This window comes from Numida meleagris, chromosome 4 (genome assembly GCF_002078875.1).
Source record: "Numida meleagris isolate 19003 breed g44 Domestic line chromosome 4, NumMel1.0, whole genome shotgun sequence".
NCBI lineage: Eukaryota > Metazoa > Chordata > Aves > Galliformes > Numididae > Numida > Numida meleagris.
Genome location: NC_034412.1, coordinates 11,656,995 through 11,676,770, shown reverse-complemented (window position 1 = coordinate 11,676,770; position 19,776 = coordinate 11,656,995). Strand labels below are relative to the sequence as shown.

Genomic DNA, 19,776 nt, shown 5'->3' with positions numbered 1-19,776 from the left:
GTAAGTAGACAGAAAAAAATCTTTTTCTTCTTCTGTTTTGTTTTGTTTCATTTATCACAGCAATCTAAGATAGTGCTGAGGCTTTTCAGCAGCATGCATCCACACCAGCCTCATTTCTCTCTGGTATTACACAAGAATATTTACTGTCATTCTTTCGTTTCCACTTGGAATTGGTTGCTATAGATGAGCATAGCACCCCTAAGTCAGGGAGAGGATATTCAGCTGAAATATCACAAGAGGTGAAACGGATTGTTATATTAGATAAAATCATTGACTAAGCTTTTCTTGAATTTTGTATTAACTATGAACAGTGCACACTCACCTCTTCACCTTTAGAACCTTTGTGACCTTTAGAGCCAGGTCTTCCCAGAAATCCACTTGATCCTTTTCTTCCTTTGTCTCCCCTGGTTCCTGGGTCTCCTTGCTCCCCTTTTGGTCCCTCTGGATACACATATCCTGGCTCACCTTTTGATCCCTTACGTCCTTGATCTCCTTTAAAACCTGGAGGTCCCTGGAAAAAAAGCAATCAAGAGAATTTCAGTGCTAGACATGTCAACTGTTTTCAAGCTTTTTTTTTTTTTATTAGTAGTATTTAAATTGAATACCTGAGAATGATTCTCCTTATCCTTCTCATCTCTATTTACTGAAACTGTACACCTCAATCAGTGGTACAAATAGGAGTACAAGAAAATATCTTAAAATCTGAGATTTCTTTTCCTCATGGGACTCTCTGCCTAGGGACATTATAGCTGCCATAGTTGGCTGCCTGTAGCTAATTTCAGTGCTTTTTTCTTGACCCCTCAGGGTATAATGTAAAGCCGAAAGAACACTGAGATCTAGCAATCTTGGGCTCATGAACTCTTGGGAGCTGGAAAAAAAAAAACATTAGCATGCTCTTTCAATTATACATCTGTATGCCATCATTATGAGTTATGGGCATTATGAGTTTCTCGGAACAGCTGGGGCTTTGGCGAGTCTGGACTTGCCGAGATGTGCTGGACACAAGAGAAGTGAGAGATTTGAAACAGCAGACAAAATATACAGTAGACATATACAGACAAAATTGTATATGCTTTAACACCACTGCCATGATTATAGCATTATGTAGGTGAACAGAACCTTGGCCACCTCTTCTCCAGACTAGACAACCTAAGCATCCTCAACTTCTCCTCACAGGACATGCTGTCTAGCCCTTTTACCAACTTTGCTGCCCTCCTCTGGTCGGTTTCAAGTACCTTAGTATCCTTTTGCTATTGGGGAAACCAGAATTGCACACAACATTCAAGGCAAGGCCACAACAGAAAACTGTTGAAATCACCTAGAATAACACAGCAGGTAACACCAGTTGTGACATTTATTTGAAATGATTACAGGATCTGAAGCATAATCTGAAAAATTCAAGTCTTACTTGAGCTCCTGGAAAACCTGGTGCCCCTGGAGAACCTGGAGCTCCCTTGGGACCTGGTGTTCCTTCTCTACCTGCAAAAGAAACAGCATATTTTGCAAAGGAAAAAGAAAATAAGGAAACGGATTTTGACAAGCCCTGATAATGACACTCAGCACTGAATGTTACTGCCATTCACACTGATTCCATGAGCACAGATTGACCTGGCTTCAAGCTGTACCTAAGCTCAGTGCTCAGGCATCAATGCTTTTAGGGCTCAGGCTCACATCAGCAGATGGAGCTGCATTATGCATGCTTATTGCAACTTCAGGACTATTTCAGGGACCTGGAATATTGCATGCTGCAGAAGTGCCCATACCAGTCCTGATCCTCTTGCTAAAAGTAGAAGTATTGGCATTTTCTACTATTCCATTAGGGACACTGAGATCACTTACCGGGGATGCCATCTTGGCCACGTGGCCCAGGAGAACCAGGAAGACCAGGTGTTCCCGGAATATAGCTGCAATCAGTACAGGTGCAAGCTTCATCACCTAGAAGGAATATAAATAAATAGTTGTTCAACAGCAAGTAACTCCCAAACTTAACCAATGCGTTATACAATTTGTTTTAGAGGGTGGCCAATACGTCCTGGTCAAAGAGCAGTAGTAGGAAATGCGACATTTACTTTGATGGAAGATCACTTCCAATACACTACAAGATTACCTGTTGTCAGACAGTGAATCAGAACTGACAACATTTAAATGACAACATAGGGACATCTACTTTAAATATCTTGATTTTTTCAATTCTAGTTTCAGTAAGCTGTTTGGTGACAGTCACTCTATTAATAAGCCAATTTTTTTCAAAAGAAGAAAATGACACAGGTTTTGAGCTAACATGGCTTCATAGGAGCCACTTTAATGACTGGCAAGTGGCATACAAATTTAGCAGTTCCTGCGGTGATATTTGCAGAATGAACCTTCTCTCAAAGACCAATTGCTGGCGTTGGACTTAACAACGGGAGAACACAAAAACCTCACCAACCTGCAATAATAATTGTCCCAGAGAAGGTCTACACCCTGACAGCAGTGCTAAACAACGGATGTGTGGCACTGATACATACACTGCTCTTAGCTACTGTTTACTGTAAGGGAAAGATAGCACCCTACTATCCCTAAAATTGTTTTTAAAACCTCTGAACTCAAATAGCTTGAGAGGTCAATTAATTTAAAAATTTCACGAGGGTTTATGAAGATAACCAGATTGGACTATCTATTTCTAAGTGATAGCTTTCAGAAAGGAAGCAGAAAAGCAAAAGGCACTTTTCAGTCTTAGTTTTCACTTGAAAAGGCCAGTGACTGCCACTACAATCTGCTCCTGATCTCATTCAGAGAAAACACTCCCATGCAGAAAAAAAACCCAAAAAACTCTACACAAAATCAAAATATACAAAACCCTGTACTGAGGCTGAATGTAATTTTTTTTTCAACTCTAATTTCTGCTATGTTATGAGAGCTCTCGAATATGGAAAGGCTCACTCCACAACAGTAAGATTTCCTGGTGCCTCTGACACCTTGTTATCCAAGTGAACACTATGTCAGTCCTGACACATAGCCTGTAAACACAGTCACTGACCTTTCATGCCAGTGTCTCCTGGAGGTCCTGGAGGTCCTGTATACCCTGGCTGTCCAGGAAGTCCTGGAAGGCCAGTTCTAAAAGTTACTCTCCCTGTTAATGAAACAAGCATGGCACGAATGCATCAGACAATTATCCATTCGCCAAAGCAGAAAAAAATGTCAAAGGATGAGCTGGTGTCAGTATTTATTTAAGAGAGAACTACCTGGACAAGTCAAAAACACCTTTAATTTCAAGTACTTGAGGATAAGTATGGCAAAGCTAAAGAAAACCTCATCAGACTGCTGCTGGATCCACCTGTCTAGCCAGGGAGGTGCCTTTAAAAAGTACAGTCCCTGCTGGGGGAAATATTTACAGTTTATTTGAATCTACAGAAACATAGCTCTTTCTTCTCCAGGACTGGAAAGGAAACTTTTCTTTTAATTGTAGATTATTAATGCTGTTCAAGTATCTTTGTCAGAATTATTCCAGTGTATTTACTATCACTCTGGAAAAAACGGAAGATATATTGAGCAATACATTTTCAGGATAGATATCTTTAAGAGAGGAAAGAGAAGCATTACATCAGAAAAGAACTCGTGTTAGCCATACCATATATAAAGGAAACATGATGCTGGTTATTAAAGGTGTTTTCTTGGTTAATATGTTTTCTGAAAGCTTTGTAAACTGTATCTACTCAGCTGGTTCATCTATTACTTTGCTACTATTTTGTTTTCATGCTGCCAGAACATCAAACCAGCTCTAATGCCCAGTAAGATCTATGTAGGTATCCATGTGATCTCTCTAACTTATAGAGTAGCCCTTTCTGAAGGTAGTTTTACAGAAGTTTTACTGCAATTTTTGGAAAAATTAATCTCAAGACCAGATTTTCTCTCACTGGTCCTTCTTGTGACTATGTAGTAGATTTTTAGTCACAGTTATACAAAAAAGTTTGAAAGTTTTATACTAGGAAATCACTATACCTTCCCCCCAGAATCTCATTAACAATGGAGCACAGATCTTTGCTATGCATGCTTTTTAATGAATATTCTAAAACGAAATTTCCAAAGAAAAAATGACGTTCAACTGTATTACTCAATATACACTTAATTCTTAAATATCTATATCATCTAATTAATTAGATATTTAGATTGCTCTAGATTTGTTGCTGTACATTTTGTATATAGTAACGAAATGTCACCTGGTTCTCCCGGAGGACCTGGCAAGCCAACAGAACCAATTCTGCCTGTAATCCCAGGTAGTCCTGGAGGGCCTACAATACACAAGCCCGCTTGTCCTTTTTCTCCTTTTGCTCCTTTTGGCCCAGGAAATCCTGGGGGACCTCTCAGACCAGGTCTTGACACACCTAACAAAAGAGGAAAAAATATAAAAACAAACAAGAAATGGAAAAGCAATTCAAAGCAAAGTAAACTTTGCAGGTTGAACAAGACAAACACATTGTCACAGAGTTCATATCATGAATCTTTTTTGCACTGTGATTTATTAAATAATCATAATGAGAATGTAAATATGTTTTAAAATGTTCTCTGATCTCTCTTTAAATACTAGTCCCATCACAACTCTTGGGTGACATATTTTTGCCACCTAGAATTATGTTCAAAGTCTTCCAAAATTACAATTTTCACAAAGCTGATTTGGTATAACAGTGAGGTACTAAATTATTACATATACCTGGTCTACCAGCGTCTCCAGGAGGACCCTGTGGCCCTGCAAAATGAAGTGTTTAGAACTTTAATTAAACAACTGTATATTCTACAAGGCACTACTCAGTAACATCGACTACAATCTTTGGACTTTTGCATTCTATTCTCATTTTATCTTTTAAGAATTTGGTTTTGCCTGTGTAGGCAGATACCATTTATGCAACTATTGCGCACTGCCAATTCTCACTAAAATCCGGTTCAAATAAATCAGCACATTTTAATTTTACGGCATGGCCAAAATAAACAAAGGAAAAACCTCAATGTTTTGGGGTGATAGGCAATAAAAAAAGGGCAAAAGACAATCTGTGAAAGCCAAAAGAAGTAGTACAACCTTCAGCAGAAGATTTACAGCCCTGATGGTTTGTCTATGGCATACATATCAATGCTCTGTTGGAGTAATCCACTGAGGTCATTATACAGAATATGAGTGAGTTTAGGTGCTGAACTCAATTATCTGCACAAAGAAGCACACCAACTTCACTGTTTTTAAAAGGAAATTTGTCCACAAATCTTGGGATACATTTCAGTTCCGCAATTTCATAGGAGTAATATATTTGGAAATATTCTTGGGAAGGTAGGAGCAAGTTGCCGGGTGCTCAGAAATCTCGCCTGCAGCAAGTCCTTCAAGTAAACAGCTCTTTCCAAAAGATTCTAGTCTTAATGGACTACAAACCAGGCATGCCACGTTGGCCTTTTGGTCCAGGAGGTCCAGGAGGTCCTTCATCTCCTTTTTCACCAACTACGTCATAATACTCTGTCTTAATAAAAAGATTGTAAGAAAAGAAAAAATAGTGAGAGTGAAAAGCACAGCGCCTCATACTGACCATTTAGTTAGAACAATGTTATAATTGCATTCATCATTTTGACATTGTGACACCATGAGACCTTTCTAAGCGCATGTTAAATACTCACAAGCAGCCACAAATCAAAATACAATTGTTAACACACAGATAAAGCCAAAAGACTTGTACAAATAGAGGGAGCTGGGAATTCCGATAAAGTTCCTTAACTCTCAGGAAACTCCTCTGTCTGTGGATGCAATTATACAGGCAAGGTACAAGTTGGAGACCCAATCATGAATATTACAGTAGCATGAAATGGAAAATATGCTTGACATGAACCTTCAGGAATCAGTGTATTCTACAGCCTAAAAGCAGCATCAGCAATATCTAGGCTACTCTCCTAAGTAATCATACATGAAAATAGACAAAATCATCTGGTTAAATCACAAATGCATATAGAAGTCATTCATTTAAAACTAATATTCTCAATATTCTGAGTATATTCTTAGTACTTGATTTCAAAATTTCTCTAAGTGACCAGCAGAATCAGAATGTTATTAGCTATAGTTCTGCTTTTTTGTAACTGCAGTTTTTTTGCTCTTTTCTAGATTATTTCGCATGGGTACTACTACCCAAAAATAAGATTACAATAAGAGTTTTGCCTTGATACACAAACATCACATTGAAATGCAGATGGGCTACTAATACACCAATTATAAAAGGAACAACAAAAAACTGCTTAAAACTAAAATTCACAATTTCTTTTTCTATTAATTTTTTGAAAAGCAGTGGGTGTTTTTACTGCTCTGTCAATAACAAATTATTCAGCTTATTTAAAATTATTTCTTTTCGGGCAATTTGAACAGAAAGTTACTATTAGATGCACATGAGGCCTTTAGGAAGGCCTCTGGAGTGGAAATGACTGAAGTCTAATGAGATGCTAATCTTGCATACAATTCTACATGAAGGGAGATGCCATCTCTGTGAGACACCCAACAATAACAGTACCTCCAGAATGACATTTTCCAGTAAGAGCATCATGAGGCATCTGAAACTGCCACATGCGGTCAGCTTATTCTTATTCTAAAGGTTTAAACTAATGATACGAGGAAGGTAATTAACACTTACTCGACCACAAGCTCCAGGTGGGCCAGTGTTTCCTTTTATACCCTTCATTAAACGACAGAAATGGGTTAAGTTTATTTATTAAAAACAATACTTGACATGACATTTGGTATCCTTTGTCACTTCAGTACTTCGTTCATAACATTAAAGGACTTCTATTCCTGCCTCTGTTCCCGACACAACTGTTCAGTCACAAAACTACAGAAACACACCAGAAGGCAAAGATGTGCACTAGTTCATGCACATCATCTATTTAAGTTGATCCATCCCCTATTCTACGTATTATTACTTGTCATCTTTTCAGTAAAGTAAAACATAATTAAGACAATATACTAACCTTCAAACATTCCCTCTCCTCTGTCTCAGAAAAAAACAACAAAAGCATTAGCCAGTACCTTAGCTCCTTGTCTGCCAGCCAGTCCTGGTTTGCCCTGTTCACCATTTTGTCCCTGCAGGTGATAACAGACAATTTAATGAGAAATAATCTCTTAGCACTGTCATCAGGAAGATTTAAAATTGAAATTTTTTCATGGTGATGGCAATGTGAATGAGACTTGCTCAGAGGAAGAAATCTAAGTGAAAGACTCAGGTTAGAGTAAAGTTCCTTGCCTGCAAGCAATACTACAGGCCTCACATCCAAACCTCCCTTTATAATGGTGTATTCTACCAATCCTAAGGTGAAGCCCCTCCAAACAGCACACACGTAGGAGGCTCTAATTTTATCTCCCTTTGCAAACTGATGTTTCTGAAAGAGGATAAACTGAACACAATGTGATATTTTCACATATAGCAATTTCATCTTCCAGATCTTCTCCAATCCCTGTGATAAGGTTGATCTCTACCACTACGGGGTGTCAGCAAGACCAGGAGGGAAAATAACACAGACTGTTGCTAAGGCTTTCTGCAAGTGTAGATATGTAAGGAAAAAGGATTTTACCAGGGCTTATGCAGTTGAATTGCACCCCTTGTTTGTATTGCTGAAATAGGAAGAGAACAATGACATGTCTTTGTGATGACAAAAGGCATTATTTGTGTTAGCTGAATAATAAGACAGAGAAGTCTTGCAACCTGTCATTCCAAGTTTTTTGTCAGACTGGAATGTTTAGACTGAGCGCTAAGGTTGTTTTGACACAATGAGGATAATATTTTAGTAGGAGAATGACGTATGTGACATCAGCTTTCGTAAGGTCACTGTGACTCTAATGATGTCATTAAAGTGAAAGTGAAATAAATATAAAATTGAATAACTATTGAACCAGGACACAAATTAGATCATTTGGGGTATAAAATGAAATAGTTTAAGAACCGTATTTTGGCACTTCCTTCAAGATAACAATTTTAACATCTATCAGTCATCTAATTTCAGGCCAAGATGGCTGTGACCTCGACTATAATTTTTCTTTGTAAAAGAATGTCATTGATTCTACTGATTAAAATTTGTCATTCTGCTTCTTGATTTCAGTTGAGGTAAGGTTTAACTCTCTTGCAAAAATTTCAACTTGATAAACCAGAATGAAATTCAGTAGAGTTAATTTTTTGTAACTTAGTGTTTATTTGATCTGGCTCAAACTCATTTGATAGTTAGCTGCAAGCAACAAGTCTGTTTGTTTTACAAAGATGCAACAAGATCTATGTAATGTGTCTCTTCCTCCTGCACAAATCTGTAGGTACGTGGTATATCCTAAGGCCAGTTTAGCGAAAGGAATTTTTTAACAAAGTATGCAAATCAACATTTTCAAACATATTTTGAAAAGGATGTGACAGGAAGATAAGACTGTGCCTTAAAAAACATTTTGAAGATTTCCTTCATTACCGGTAATCCAGGTAGGCCTGGAGCACCTTCTTTACCAGGTTTACCCTACAAAGGAAAAATAAAAGAATAAAAGAATAATAAAATGAAAAAGATCTAAAGTGTAATTGCATTCTAAGAACATAACAACAAAGTGCTGTACATATAACTGTACTTCATGTCTTCATAAATTTTGAAAAGCAACGTAGGTTATTTACAAATGTTCATTATTTCTAATAGTAACTAGCGTTATTAGAACAAACACAGCAATTAAGATATTTCCTGAACAGCCCTCTTCCCGTGGAATATTAGCTGATGAAAATTGGGGAGCAAAATAGAAGTAAATTATAATATTATTATGGACATGGATAGCTTACATTCCACCTTGAGGTTTTTTAAAATCCACAGCAGAAAGGTCGTGACAAGATGAAGCGTGGGGTGAAAGATTATGATTATGATGATGCGTTCAGAAAAACAGGAGAGACAGTACATTTTAGACATTTCTTTTGCACAGAATAACTGAAGAAAAGTTAAAATTATTTTGGAAAAAAAAAAAGACCAGACCATGAATTACAATGTAAGCTTCAGAAAAAAGAAAGAATACTCACAGGGTGGTTTTACTTAATCAGAGAAGAGCAGAAGGCAAGCTAAAAGTAACAATGATATTACCATTGCCTTAACTTGACTCAAAATAATCCTTTTTTCTAGAATATAAAATTCAGTTATTTGATATTTTGTAGTAATTTTGTTTTCTTTTTTCAATAGCCAGCCAGCCAACACCTTAGCTCAATTTGTATTCCTTAGGACAACAGACAGAAAAGCAAGAGTGCTCTACTGCCTTCTTAACAAAAGAGTATGTGAGAAGTCAATTAAGATGCATTCTAAAACACTTTTGCAAACAGTTACCATCAGAATACAGAAGACTAACAACACCTTTTGGATAGCAAGGACTTCAGTACTTCAAATTTCTGTTTGAATTAATGGATCAATTTTTCATAATGTATAAGAGTAATAAAAGTTGAGTTGCTCTGTTGCATCATCAACGTTAAAGCACCAAATAAGAGAAGAAAGAGGAATAAATAGACAGTACTAGTCTTGTGCTGCTACTCTTCCTTGGCTAAGAAAATTTATTACAATCACAAGAACTATGGGAAAGTGCAAAATGTACGCTTATGTGGAATAACATATTTCATTTTAAAATTATTTTTAAATTATTCATTTTAAAATTATTTTTTCTTAATATTGCTTTGAATATTTATCTGGAATTGAGGAATTACAATGTTTTGTTTAGGAAATACGACAAAACATTTTAATTGGAGTATTTCAGGGTTCTTTTCTGATTATGTATCAGTAAACCGTTAAACAGGTTTAATTACTATGAACATACATCTTTTATTGACAAGATTCTATGTGAAAATTTGAAAGTCACTTGGATACAAAGCAGCACCTTCCTATTTAATTCTCTTCAAAATGTTATACATTCAACTAATTATGTTATAACGTGTATTTGTAAAACAAAAATCCTAATTTTCCCACAAAATTATGTCACATTATTTTGTTAACAGAGTAACTCTTATGACAACTTTCTTCACATCTGCACATACCTGCTGGTTAAGTGTACTTATGTATGTCTGCCCACTAGGTAAAACAAATGCTTTTAATTTTCTTCCGCATGTACACTTGCACTATAAAGCAAGTATACGTCCAGAAGAGCACATTTTTGAGTAAGTTTCAACAGTAGAACCTTTATAACAAAACAAATAGAACTATATCATCAACTGGCCTTTATTTCATGTAATTACAGTATGTGAGCCTGTAAGAACAAATATTTGACTTTCAGATCTCTAGTCTGGTTTACTGGATGAAAGAGTTTTTGCATCTTAAAATCTGATTTGAAAACTGGAAAGGAATAGAGTAGCAGCTTTTCCCTGAAAAGCAATAGAACAAAATTGTTTTTCAAGAAAGATTAACATGTACGTGCCTTTTTCACATACCTGTGCTCCAGGTTCTCCTCGGTCACCCTTTTCACTCTGAGAATCACCAGTTGGCCCCTGTAACAAAAACACCCTCAAAATACACATATTTTGAGTCACATTTTCTAAATTAAGTACATCTCTTATCATTTTTTATCTTTAAATAGTGTAAAGATGAAGTACAAGTAGAATAACACTAATAGGTATTAATTAAAGGTCAGAATAAGTAGCATAAATACTGGACTCTAAAGAGTAGTCTTTATTAGGTGATGCTGCCTGAATATCTGGATTTATGGGATTTACTGTAGTCTCTTACTGTAAATCCCTTTGGCCCTGGAAGTCCTCTTGATCCTTTTTCTCCTTTCTCTCCTTTCAAGTCCTATTATAGAGAGAAAGTAATAAATTAATTCAAAATTTAATATGGTCATTGAGGTGTTTCTGTGCATACCAAAACATTCAAGTGTTACAAACAGGAAAGCCTCACATTACTGACAAGATTACTGAAGCATAGATAGCTCTACTTAAATAACTAAAAGAAACAGAAGCTTCCTATCAGCACTCCTGCCTCTGGCAAGGGGTGCAAAGAAGGATAAGAAAGGCTTCTACACGTACATCAACTGGAAAAGAGAAGTCCGGTAGGGCATTCCCTCTCTAGTGAGCCACACATGCAAGCTAGTAACAATAGACGAGGACAAGGCTGAGGGATTCAATAACTTTTTTGCCTCTGTCTTCACTGATGAGTGCTCCACACACAGCCCTCAAGCAGACAGTTCTGAAGGTGGGAACTTGGGGAGCACTGCCCCTCCTGCTGTAAGTGAAGATTAGGTTTGCAACTGCCTGAGGAACCTGAACATCTGTATGTCTGTGAGTCTTGATGAGGTGTATCCCACAGTCCCGAGGGAATTGGCTGATGTAGTCACCAAGCTACTCTCGAGGATAAAAACCGAACAGACACATTGTAAGAAAAGCTTAGTATCTATCTAAACAATGATGAAAAAGTTAGAGTGGGTGAAAAGAAATATTACCAGGACAGTGAAGATAAGGATGTCCTTGCGCAAAGTACAAAACAGTCAAATGGTTTATCTGAGCATAGCCTTTGACTATTTTACTACCGTCATGTTGTCTGGTCCACTTAATGTAACAATAACGGTTCCTGGTGGTCCAGGAGGTCCAGTTAATCCAGTGTCTCCCTTAAAAAAAAAAAAAAAAGGAAATGAAGCAACTACAACATTTTTTGTTTGTTTCAAATTACCTCTGCTATAATTTTGACATTGTGATTTTTTTTCTGTCTTTACAATTACCTGTTAATACCATTAACATTTCTGTTTACTTGCTTTTTATCTCCCAACAAAAAGGCATACAGAAAACTGAAGAGACTACTACCAGCTTTCTCCTAGGTGATTTTTAAGAACGCATGTACTGTCTTCTTTCAAAGTATCTAGAATTAGAATAAAGAATGTCTTTAATACTGTTTTATCTCTAAATGTATTTAAATGAAATTATCATCATTTTCCTCCCAATTTGGTCAAGACAGTTAATAAAATATTTGAAGTGTCTTCGGTGACATCCTCAAAATTGTAGTCCCATACTACAAGAAGACGATTGTAATATATTACTGACAGGTAAAATTAGTTTTAGAGCTCTTGATCTAAACATTAATATCACAGTACACTGCACTGAGGATCTTTTACAACAGCGAAATTCCTAAATATTATCTTTCCTGCAGAGCTCAACAAAACATTATCCATGATTTTAAGTGATTTTAAGCCAAGAGAATGCCTCTGCAAGTACTTGCACTGTAACAGCAAAGAATGTTTCACAAATAATCAACTGTATTTCTAAACATTTTGCCAGGAAGCTTCTAGCATGTTCATAATAGTAATTAAAAAATTAAAATCAATCCCACTGTCAGCAATGTTTCAGACCACAGCTGAACCTGTGCAGGTCCATTTGCCTAACTCTGAGGTGACCCAAGTTCTTAGAAGAATGCTGTAAGGGCATTCAGACTGACTACACTGGTCCTCCAACTGCAGGCTGAGGTACTGAGAGACTGTACTTAATCTTTGTCATTTCTATGACTGTAAATTATATGGTATACAAAGTAAGACAATGAAAGATGAATCATCCAATTTTTCCTCAAAATCTGGGTTTTCTAGCATAATGAGAGCTGAAACAAAAAAGGTATTGGCCATAGGAGACTGTGAGTCTACAGATATTGTATATTTACCAGTGTTTACACGCTTGGATAAGCAGTTAGGAACACTGAGCAAATAAAAATGACATTGACACATAAATGACATGTAAATGATATATAAATGTGATGTGTTAGTGAAAATTAACTGCTGTCTCCTCTTAGGTGTCTACTCTTCTAACAGGAAGTTTATATCTTCAACTCTTGTATGAAAACAGTTTGTCCTTACATATTGCCATGTTTCCATCTTCCAATAAAGAACTTCCACGTTCATATTGAAAATTTTTATTCACAGTACCTACTTTTCCAAACATTTCACCACAGTATATCAGAAAGAAAACTTAAAAACATTTTAAGCATTGTATGCAAATACCTTTCTTCCTTTGGTTCCTATCACTTTCATTCCCATAAGACCCTGTGAAAACAAACATACACAATTTGGAGCTTTTTATAAAATTTATTTTAATAGCACCCATAGAATGAGCAAACAGATGTTACACATAATAAAAGTTTTCATTTTCATTACCAATCTGAGACTACCTTAGGTCCAGGAGGTCCTGGTCTCCCTGGCATTCCCTACAAAAAAAAGGAAAAGAAAAAAACAACTCACAATGTAAAAAAAATACGGTATTCACACCAATATGGGAGCCCTGAAGTGCCTAGCTTTCACTTGAGTTATATTACTTTTTTTCATTTCTTCTTTCACCATTACCTCTGCAATTTGTTGTGAGGTGAAGAGATAGTAGAGTTTACATGGTCTGACTGCAAACATATACCTGTTATAGTTATTTACATTAGTGTTTAACGTTAATTTATGCGTAGTTATTTGAAAATAAAAATTTATGCCTATTTAGACAAGGGTATGTCTGAAAACATGGAAATTATCATGCATAAAATATAAACAGAAAAATCAGACATATGCAGACAGGTATGGATCTCACAAACCCAAATCTCTAAACCTCAAACAAATCTGAGAGTCAGATAATTCCGTAGATTACTATCAAAATCAAAGGTTAAAGTAACAAGTGAGATTTAAGATAATACTCACTGAAGTTCCTGGAAGGCCCTGTGGTCCAGTTTCCCCAGGATATCCTTGAACACCCTGAGCACCCTGCATATTAAAAAAAAAGAAACCACAAAACAAACCAAGCACAACAGGAATAAATGTCCTGGCCAGATTGTGAGAAAATCATAATGCTAAGTTCATCAAACTGAACAACAGAGGAGCAGCACTGGATCTTGATTTCCTTTTTATGTCTCAAGATAACACAGAAGTATAATTCTGTGTTTTGAAACACAGAATACGTATCTGTTCTAAAATTAAAGTACTCTAGGGTGTAAGCCCTGTTTAATGCAACAGTGGACATTCTAATTATCCATGTAGTCCTGACTTTCTCATCCCCATTTTAACTAAGAAATAATGGAGACTGCTGGTTCTGATGACAAAATAATTACTATAGTTCTGGTGTACTCTGTGTTGAAAAATTTTTAATAAACTGTATTTGTCAGATTATATGAAGTTAACAATTTTTAAAGATGGTTATTTTCTGGTTTAGAAATGAGTAATTGTAAAAAATACTACACATTAGTATAAATACATTGTACACAAAAATAATTTATTATATGGCCACATGTATATACATACAACTACAGGTATATATGTACTTATATCTCACCGTAAGAATTAATTATTGATTACCTGAAGTCCAGGCATTCCTGGCAATCCAGGATCACCTTTTGCACCATATCCTTGGTCATATCCATCTGCAGGGCACCCCTGGACAATTGGATAAATCAGATAAAAAGATATGCTTGTAAAACTCTTTACTGGATCTCAGGCTTCAATCTTCTAATAGAGTATGTAGGGAAATAAACAATATCAGAACTGCAAGATGATGATAAGTGTCCACTACGGATAGTTCTATCTTTAAAAAATATTTTATTAAACAGAATATAACTTTTTTAGGCATCCAAGTTCTCTGTATTAGGAGCAGTCTTCATTTCAGATCTACGTTGTTTTCTCATCCACGGTCCTGAACATTTTTTCAGTTTTTCTGTACTTTCTTTTGTCTTTAACTACTCTCTAGTTCATCTGTAGGTTTCCATATGAATTCCATTAGCTATTTGAGGATGGGCTTAATTGTTTGTGTGCTTGAAAGAGATAAATTCTTAACATCCAATAACAGTAGTTAAAGGAAAGGAAAAAAAAATACAATATTATATCTAAGAGTGAATGTAACTAGTACAGACCAAGTACCAAAGTTTGTTGTACTTCTGGAAAATAAACCTATTTTCTGAGAATGATGACATCAAGTACGCATTTTCAGCAGCAAACATGAATATAAAGCGTTGATTTCCAACAAATATTTCAGATAATATGGTGTAAATGACTGACCTTATCTCCTTTGATGCCAGCAATACCCTACAGAGATGAACAATCATATTACTAAAACAGAAAAGTAAGCAACAACGGTGAAAGGACACATTATAAATATTCTCTAAACTCAGCGCTCTTGAAGTGATTTATTTTCACGAACACGGTATACAGCCAGGCTCGTGTTTGTTGTGCCATATTTCAATTTAGGAAAAAAATGGCATTCAGTCAAAAAGCAGTCCAGACACACTGCTGCAATTCTACAAGTCCACACAGAACAGTCTTGAGGCCAGACCTTAAAAAAAAAAAACAATATAAAACAACTAGAGAGTTGGTACAATAAAGATCATGTTTAGAAATTATCTGATCTGAAGCCACTAGAACTTGACAGGCAGCATTCCTTTCTCCATTTGTTGTTTATAAGCTTTTAAAAAAAAATTCTACAGGGAAAAAAAAAAGGGTTAAAGCAATGCAGCCATAATAGAAGTCCTGGCTTTAATTCCTAGATCTGTTATTGGCTTAAGTGGGCTGTATCCTCAATGATACCTAGGCATGAACTGAAAATGGAATCTATTTAAATACCTCCTGTACACCTTTAGAGATGTGAGTGTTAAATTCTCATGAGTATGCCTTGAGACATCGAAGAGCTAATATCAGACAATGAATTTGCATGCATTCAGTGCCTAAAAAGTTGAGGCCTAACATGCAGCAGATTAAGCATCACTTTTAATTTTTATTTCTTTACTGCACTGTATTCATTATCAATAAATTGGGTATACCTATATATTTCAACTGCTATCAATGTCAGCTAATATAAGGCTTTCCAAAACTCCTTCAGTGAGTGTCTGTATGCAGTAAAAATGCATACAGTCATAAATTTCACAGACACCTACTGGAATGCCTGGAGCACCTCTTCTACCTGGAGGACCTGGGAAACCTCGATCACCCTGAAAGTAAGAGCAATTGTTAATGCATATTGTTATTACACTAGCAGAATATGTTTTCTATACAAAAGAGGTTTTTTTTTTTTTGTCTTATCACACTAAAATTATGAGTTGCATTACTATCACATTAAAAGAAGTAGCATAGCCTGACCTTATGGGTCAGAGATCAGGCTTTATTAGCTATGTCAGACCAGTTTTCTGTTTCTCTAGAAAATATATGATTTTCCACAACAGGCATTCTTCTGACTCCCTCTTTCATATTGAATTTTTTTTTTAATATTATATTTTTCTATTAGTTGCCCTTGGGATTAATGAATTGTCAGGTGCAAGCTACATACAGGTAAAATAAAATTAATTAATTCTCTCTTCCATTACCCATGTTAAGAGAAGGACTGGCTGGGCAAAGCTGATTAGGTCTTCTGAACTTTAAGTGAAATAAGTTTTTTCTATCAAAATAACAAACATAATTCTTAACAGCACAGGACATTAACATGTATTATTTAATTATTCTTACACATAAAGACAGTGCTTTTCCTTCCATTATTAACTGCCACGATTCGATTTTTTTTCTAGTCAATAAAGTCACAAACCAAAACAAACTAAAACCGTTGCATATTGGGGGAAAAAATAAGAATTCTTTTGGCCATTCCCAAACAGCTAATCACAATCACAATCAGCTTGGTTTGTACCTTTGTGCCGTTGCAACCTGGAACACCTGAGCGCCCAGGGTGGCCAGCAATTCCTGGTTCACCCTAAAAAACATGTGCAAAATTGACACAAGTTTTGTTTTTGCACATTCATATTACCCTACAGCAACACTGAAACAGTTTACGTTGGAACAGTGTTTCACTAGACTTGACAGATTACAAAGTGTTCTGAAATCATTACAATGAGTAAGAATTGCTGATGCTAAGATCGTTACCTCTAGGTTAATTGACAGAGACAATTCAGATGTTGACACTGGAGTGAGTATGCTGGGTTGAGAGTAATTGTATACTAAACAGTGTTTTAAGAGAGAAATTTGAGAAACCAAAGTTTCATTTTTACTCACTGGAAGGCCTGGGGGACCTGAAAATCCAGGTATTCCTGGGACTCCCTAATGATACAAAAACAGTAGAATAATGTCACTAATATTAAAGAAAATCTCATCATGCAGTTTCCCTTCTTGTCATATTCATAAATAAAATGAATGCAAGTATAGTTCTATGAAAACATTATCATTTCTTTATCTTCCTTTACCCTTCTGACTACACATCAAGTATAATGCTAGCTTATGAACTATTAACATACACTGGTTTACCCTGCTAAGAAAAACTCAAAACCAACTCTTTGTAGAATCTATTCTGATGTTTTCATACCACATCCCAATACTAAATACATATAGTGTAAAGCTTGTACAATAAGCCATAGCAAAAAGGCAGAAGTTCTAAAATACAGAAACGTATGTATGCATTCCATGACATAAATTTTAAAAATACCTTAAAAGCATAGAATCACAGAATGGGGTTGGGTTGGATCGTCTAGTTCCAGCCTTGTCACCATGAGCAGGGTTGATATCCACTAGATCAGGCTGCCCAGGGACCCAATCAGTCTGGCCTCAAACACCTCCAGGGATGGGGCATTCACAGCTTCTCTGGGCAGCATGTGCCAACGTCTCAATACAATTTGAGTAAAGAATTTCTGCCTAACATGTAACCTAAATCTCCCCTCTTTTAGTTTAAAGCTATTCCCCCTTGTCCTATCACTGTCTGCATGTGTAAAAAGTCAGTCTCTCTCATATTTGTAAGCTCCCTTTAATTGCTGGAAGGCCACAATGAGGTCTCCCTGGTGCCTTCTCTTTTCGAGGCTGAACAAGCCCAGCACCCTCAATCTGCAGCCCTTCGATCACTTTTGTGGCCCTCTTCCAGACCTGGTCCAAAAGCTCTATGTCCTTCTTGCGCTGGTTGCCCCAGGCCTGGACTCAGTACTCCAGATGGAGCCTCATAAGGGCAGAGCAGAGGGGACAATCACCTCCCTTCCCCCTGCTGGCCACCCCTCTTTTGATGCAGCTGAGGATATAGTTGACCTGAGATGCAAGCACACAGTGATGGCTCGTGTCCAGCTTCTCATCCACCAGAACACTCAAGTCCTTTTCTGCAGGAGTACTCTCTCTAAGTTCTTTTCCCAGTCTGTATATGTATCTGGGATTGCCCCAACCAAGGTGCAGTACCTTGCACTTGGCCTTGTTGAACCTCATTAGGTTCACATGGACCCACTTTTCAAGCTTGTCCAGATCACTCTGGATGGCATCCCTTCCTTCTGTCATATAAACTCATTTTTTCACAAATTATTGTTAACTTTTAACAGGATATTTAATACATACAAGCTTCTTCAAAATAGAATTACTTACCCGTATACCTTTGGGTCCAGCTAAGCCCATAAGCCCTGGTGAACCCTGGACCAGAAATGAACAACTGCATATTTCAATATAATAAATGCAAAACAGGACATACAACATTTTTTAATACCAACACGTGTACATGCAACTATATAAACACATATAGGATTTGTCTATTACAAACACTGAAGGAAACAAGCATTTAATCCAACTTGTATACATCGTGGCATTTTGCCCTACCTTTCAGTGTTTACAGGGGATATACCTCACTATAATTCAAAAAATAACTGTCAAGGATCATAAGAAAGCAGTTGCTATAGATCTGTTCAAACTTTGAGGACTTCTCTCTGAGGAATGAGCTGGAAGCCTCATCAGTATTCAAGAGTTTTTCACCTCCTAGGCATGAATGATGTCGATGTAATGATCGGCTACATTCAGGTACCATCTGCTCTAACCTGTGCTGTTTTGTCTCAAAAGGAAACCCAGGAGCAGGCTGAAAGGGAGCTAAGCACAGCTGAAAGAAAGACAGCAGAGCCTGTCACAGCACAGTCTAGACAGAATCTGCTAGAATTACTTCAAGACATTTAGAGCATTACTGATAATATGAAACAACTTTTATTCTACCTGGAAAGGAATTGGGGAATGTACAGAACCACACAGCTCCTAAAATCCTGCCTGACAGTTGATTTAGGATAAAAATCACACTCATTGGAATAGGAAAAGCGAACATGAATACAATATATGATATTCAGGCAAACAGAGATGTCCTTGCTAGATAAATTATTCTTACTTTTTGCCATTCTGCAGAAGTTATTATCACTTATTACAAGGGAAATGCGCGACTGAATACTTTTCAATATACTCGATGAGTTTACATAAACAGCACATCAACATGTACAAGATTCACCACGAGTATTGGTTCAGTGAAGTACAAAAGAGAAAAGAGAAAATAATGCAACAACACCCAAACAAATTAAAACTATTAAGAAACATTTATTTAAGAGTGTAGATAAAGGGTGGAATCACGTGATTGGAGATCCAAGATGCAATGTGATTATGGCAGCGCTGTCAGTCTTTCTTCCTAACTAACACTGTGGCTGAGTTTAGGCCATGCTACAAATAGCTTATACACCAAAGAGTGATTTTATTGATGACAGCAGGAATGTGGGACTTCAAGACAAATATAAATAATATGTTTTGTCTTTTTTTTTTTAATGAGCAATTTTTTTTTCTGCTTATTCAGGAGTTACTGCAAATTCATACTTTGACTGAGTTTTAGGCATATCAGCAAGTAAGCTTAAGTCATCGAAGCCACTCTCCCCAGACTTCGGGTAAATATGACATAAGGCATTTCCTAGATAGAACAAGATTTAACTCAAAAAACATATCTCCCTTCAGTTTTTCTTAAATCTATTTTATTATTTGCCTTAGTAATAGCTTGTGTCACGGTATTGTCTAAGGGTCTGCGTCCGTGACAAGGGGGGGGGACAGGCCCAAAA

At 36.5% G+C, this 19,776-nt stretch overlaps 1 protein-coding gene across 11 annotated transcripts in view; it reads right to left on the bottom strand.

The window, feature by feature from the left end:
* Positions 1 to 19,776, bottom strand: part of COL4A3 (collagen type IV alpha 3 chain) — a 131,171-nt gene that overhangs the window by 27,440 nt on the left and 83,955 nt on the right. For 8 of the 11 annotated variants that reach the window (XM_021395310.1, XM_021395313.1, XM_021395312.1 and 5 more), the window contains 22 exons: positions 18,290 to 18,334; positions 16,952 to 16,996; positions 16,590 to 16,652; positions 15,850 to 15,903; positions 14,978 to 15,004; positions 14,282 to 14,359; positions 13,631 to 13,693; positions 13,123 to 13,158; positions 12,956 to 12,997; positions 11,504 to 11,581; positions 10,708 to 10,770; positions 10,413 to 10,469; positions 8,443 to 8,487; positions 7,025 to 7,078; positions 6,633 to 6,674; positions 5,396 to 5,480; positions 4,691 to 4,726; positions 4,200 to 4,364; positions 3,020 to 3,112; positions 1,840 to 1,935; positions 1,409 to 1,479; positions 323 to 511 (listed from right to left, as the gene is read on the bottom strand). In XM_021395310.1, the coding sequence (XP_021250985.1) occupies positions 323 to 511; positions 1,409 to 1,479; positions 1,840 to 1,935; positions 3,020 to 3,112; positions 4,200 to 4,364; positions 4,691 to 4,726; positions 5,396 to 5,480; positions 6,633 to 6,674; positions 7,025 to 7,078; positions 8,443 to 8,487; positions 10,413 to 10,469; positions 10,708 to 10,770; positions 11,504 to 11,581; positions 12,956 to 12,997; positions 13,123 to 13,158; positions 13,631 to 13,693; positions 14,282 to 14,359; positions 14,978 to 15,004; positions 15,850 to 15,903; positions 16,590 to 16,652; positions 16,952 to 16,996; positions 18,290 to 18,319 (1,512 nt within the window). In that variant the 5' untranslated portion in view covers positions 18,320 to 18,334. Of the gene's footprint in view, positions 1 to 322; positions 512 to 1,408; positions 1,480 to 1,839; positions 1,936 to 3,019; positions 3,113 to 4,199; positions 4,365 to 4,690; positions 4,727 to 5,395; positions 5,481 to 6,632; positions 6,675 to 7,024; positions 7,079 to 8,442; positions 8,488 to 10,412; positions 10,470 to 10,707; positions 10,771 to 11,503; positions 11,582 to 12,955; positions 12,998 to 13,108; positions 13,159 to 13,630; positions 13,694 to 14,281; positions 14,360 to 14,977; positions 15,005 to 15,849; positions 15,904 to 16,589; positions 16,653 to 16,951; positions 16,997 to 18,289; positions 18,354 to 19,776 lie in introns of those variants that run through there. The other 3 variants (XM_021395316.1, XM_021395308.1, XM_021395319.1) reach the window with 3 other exon arrangements.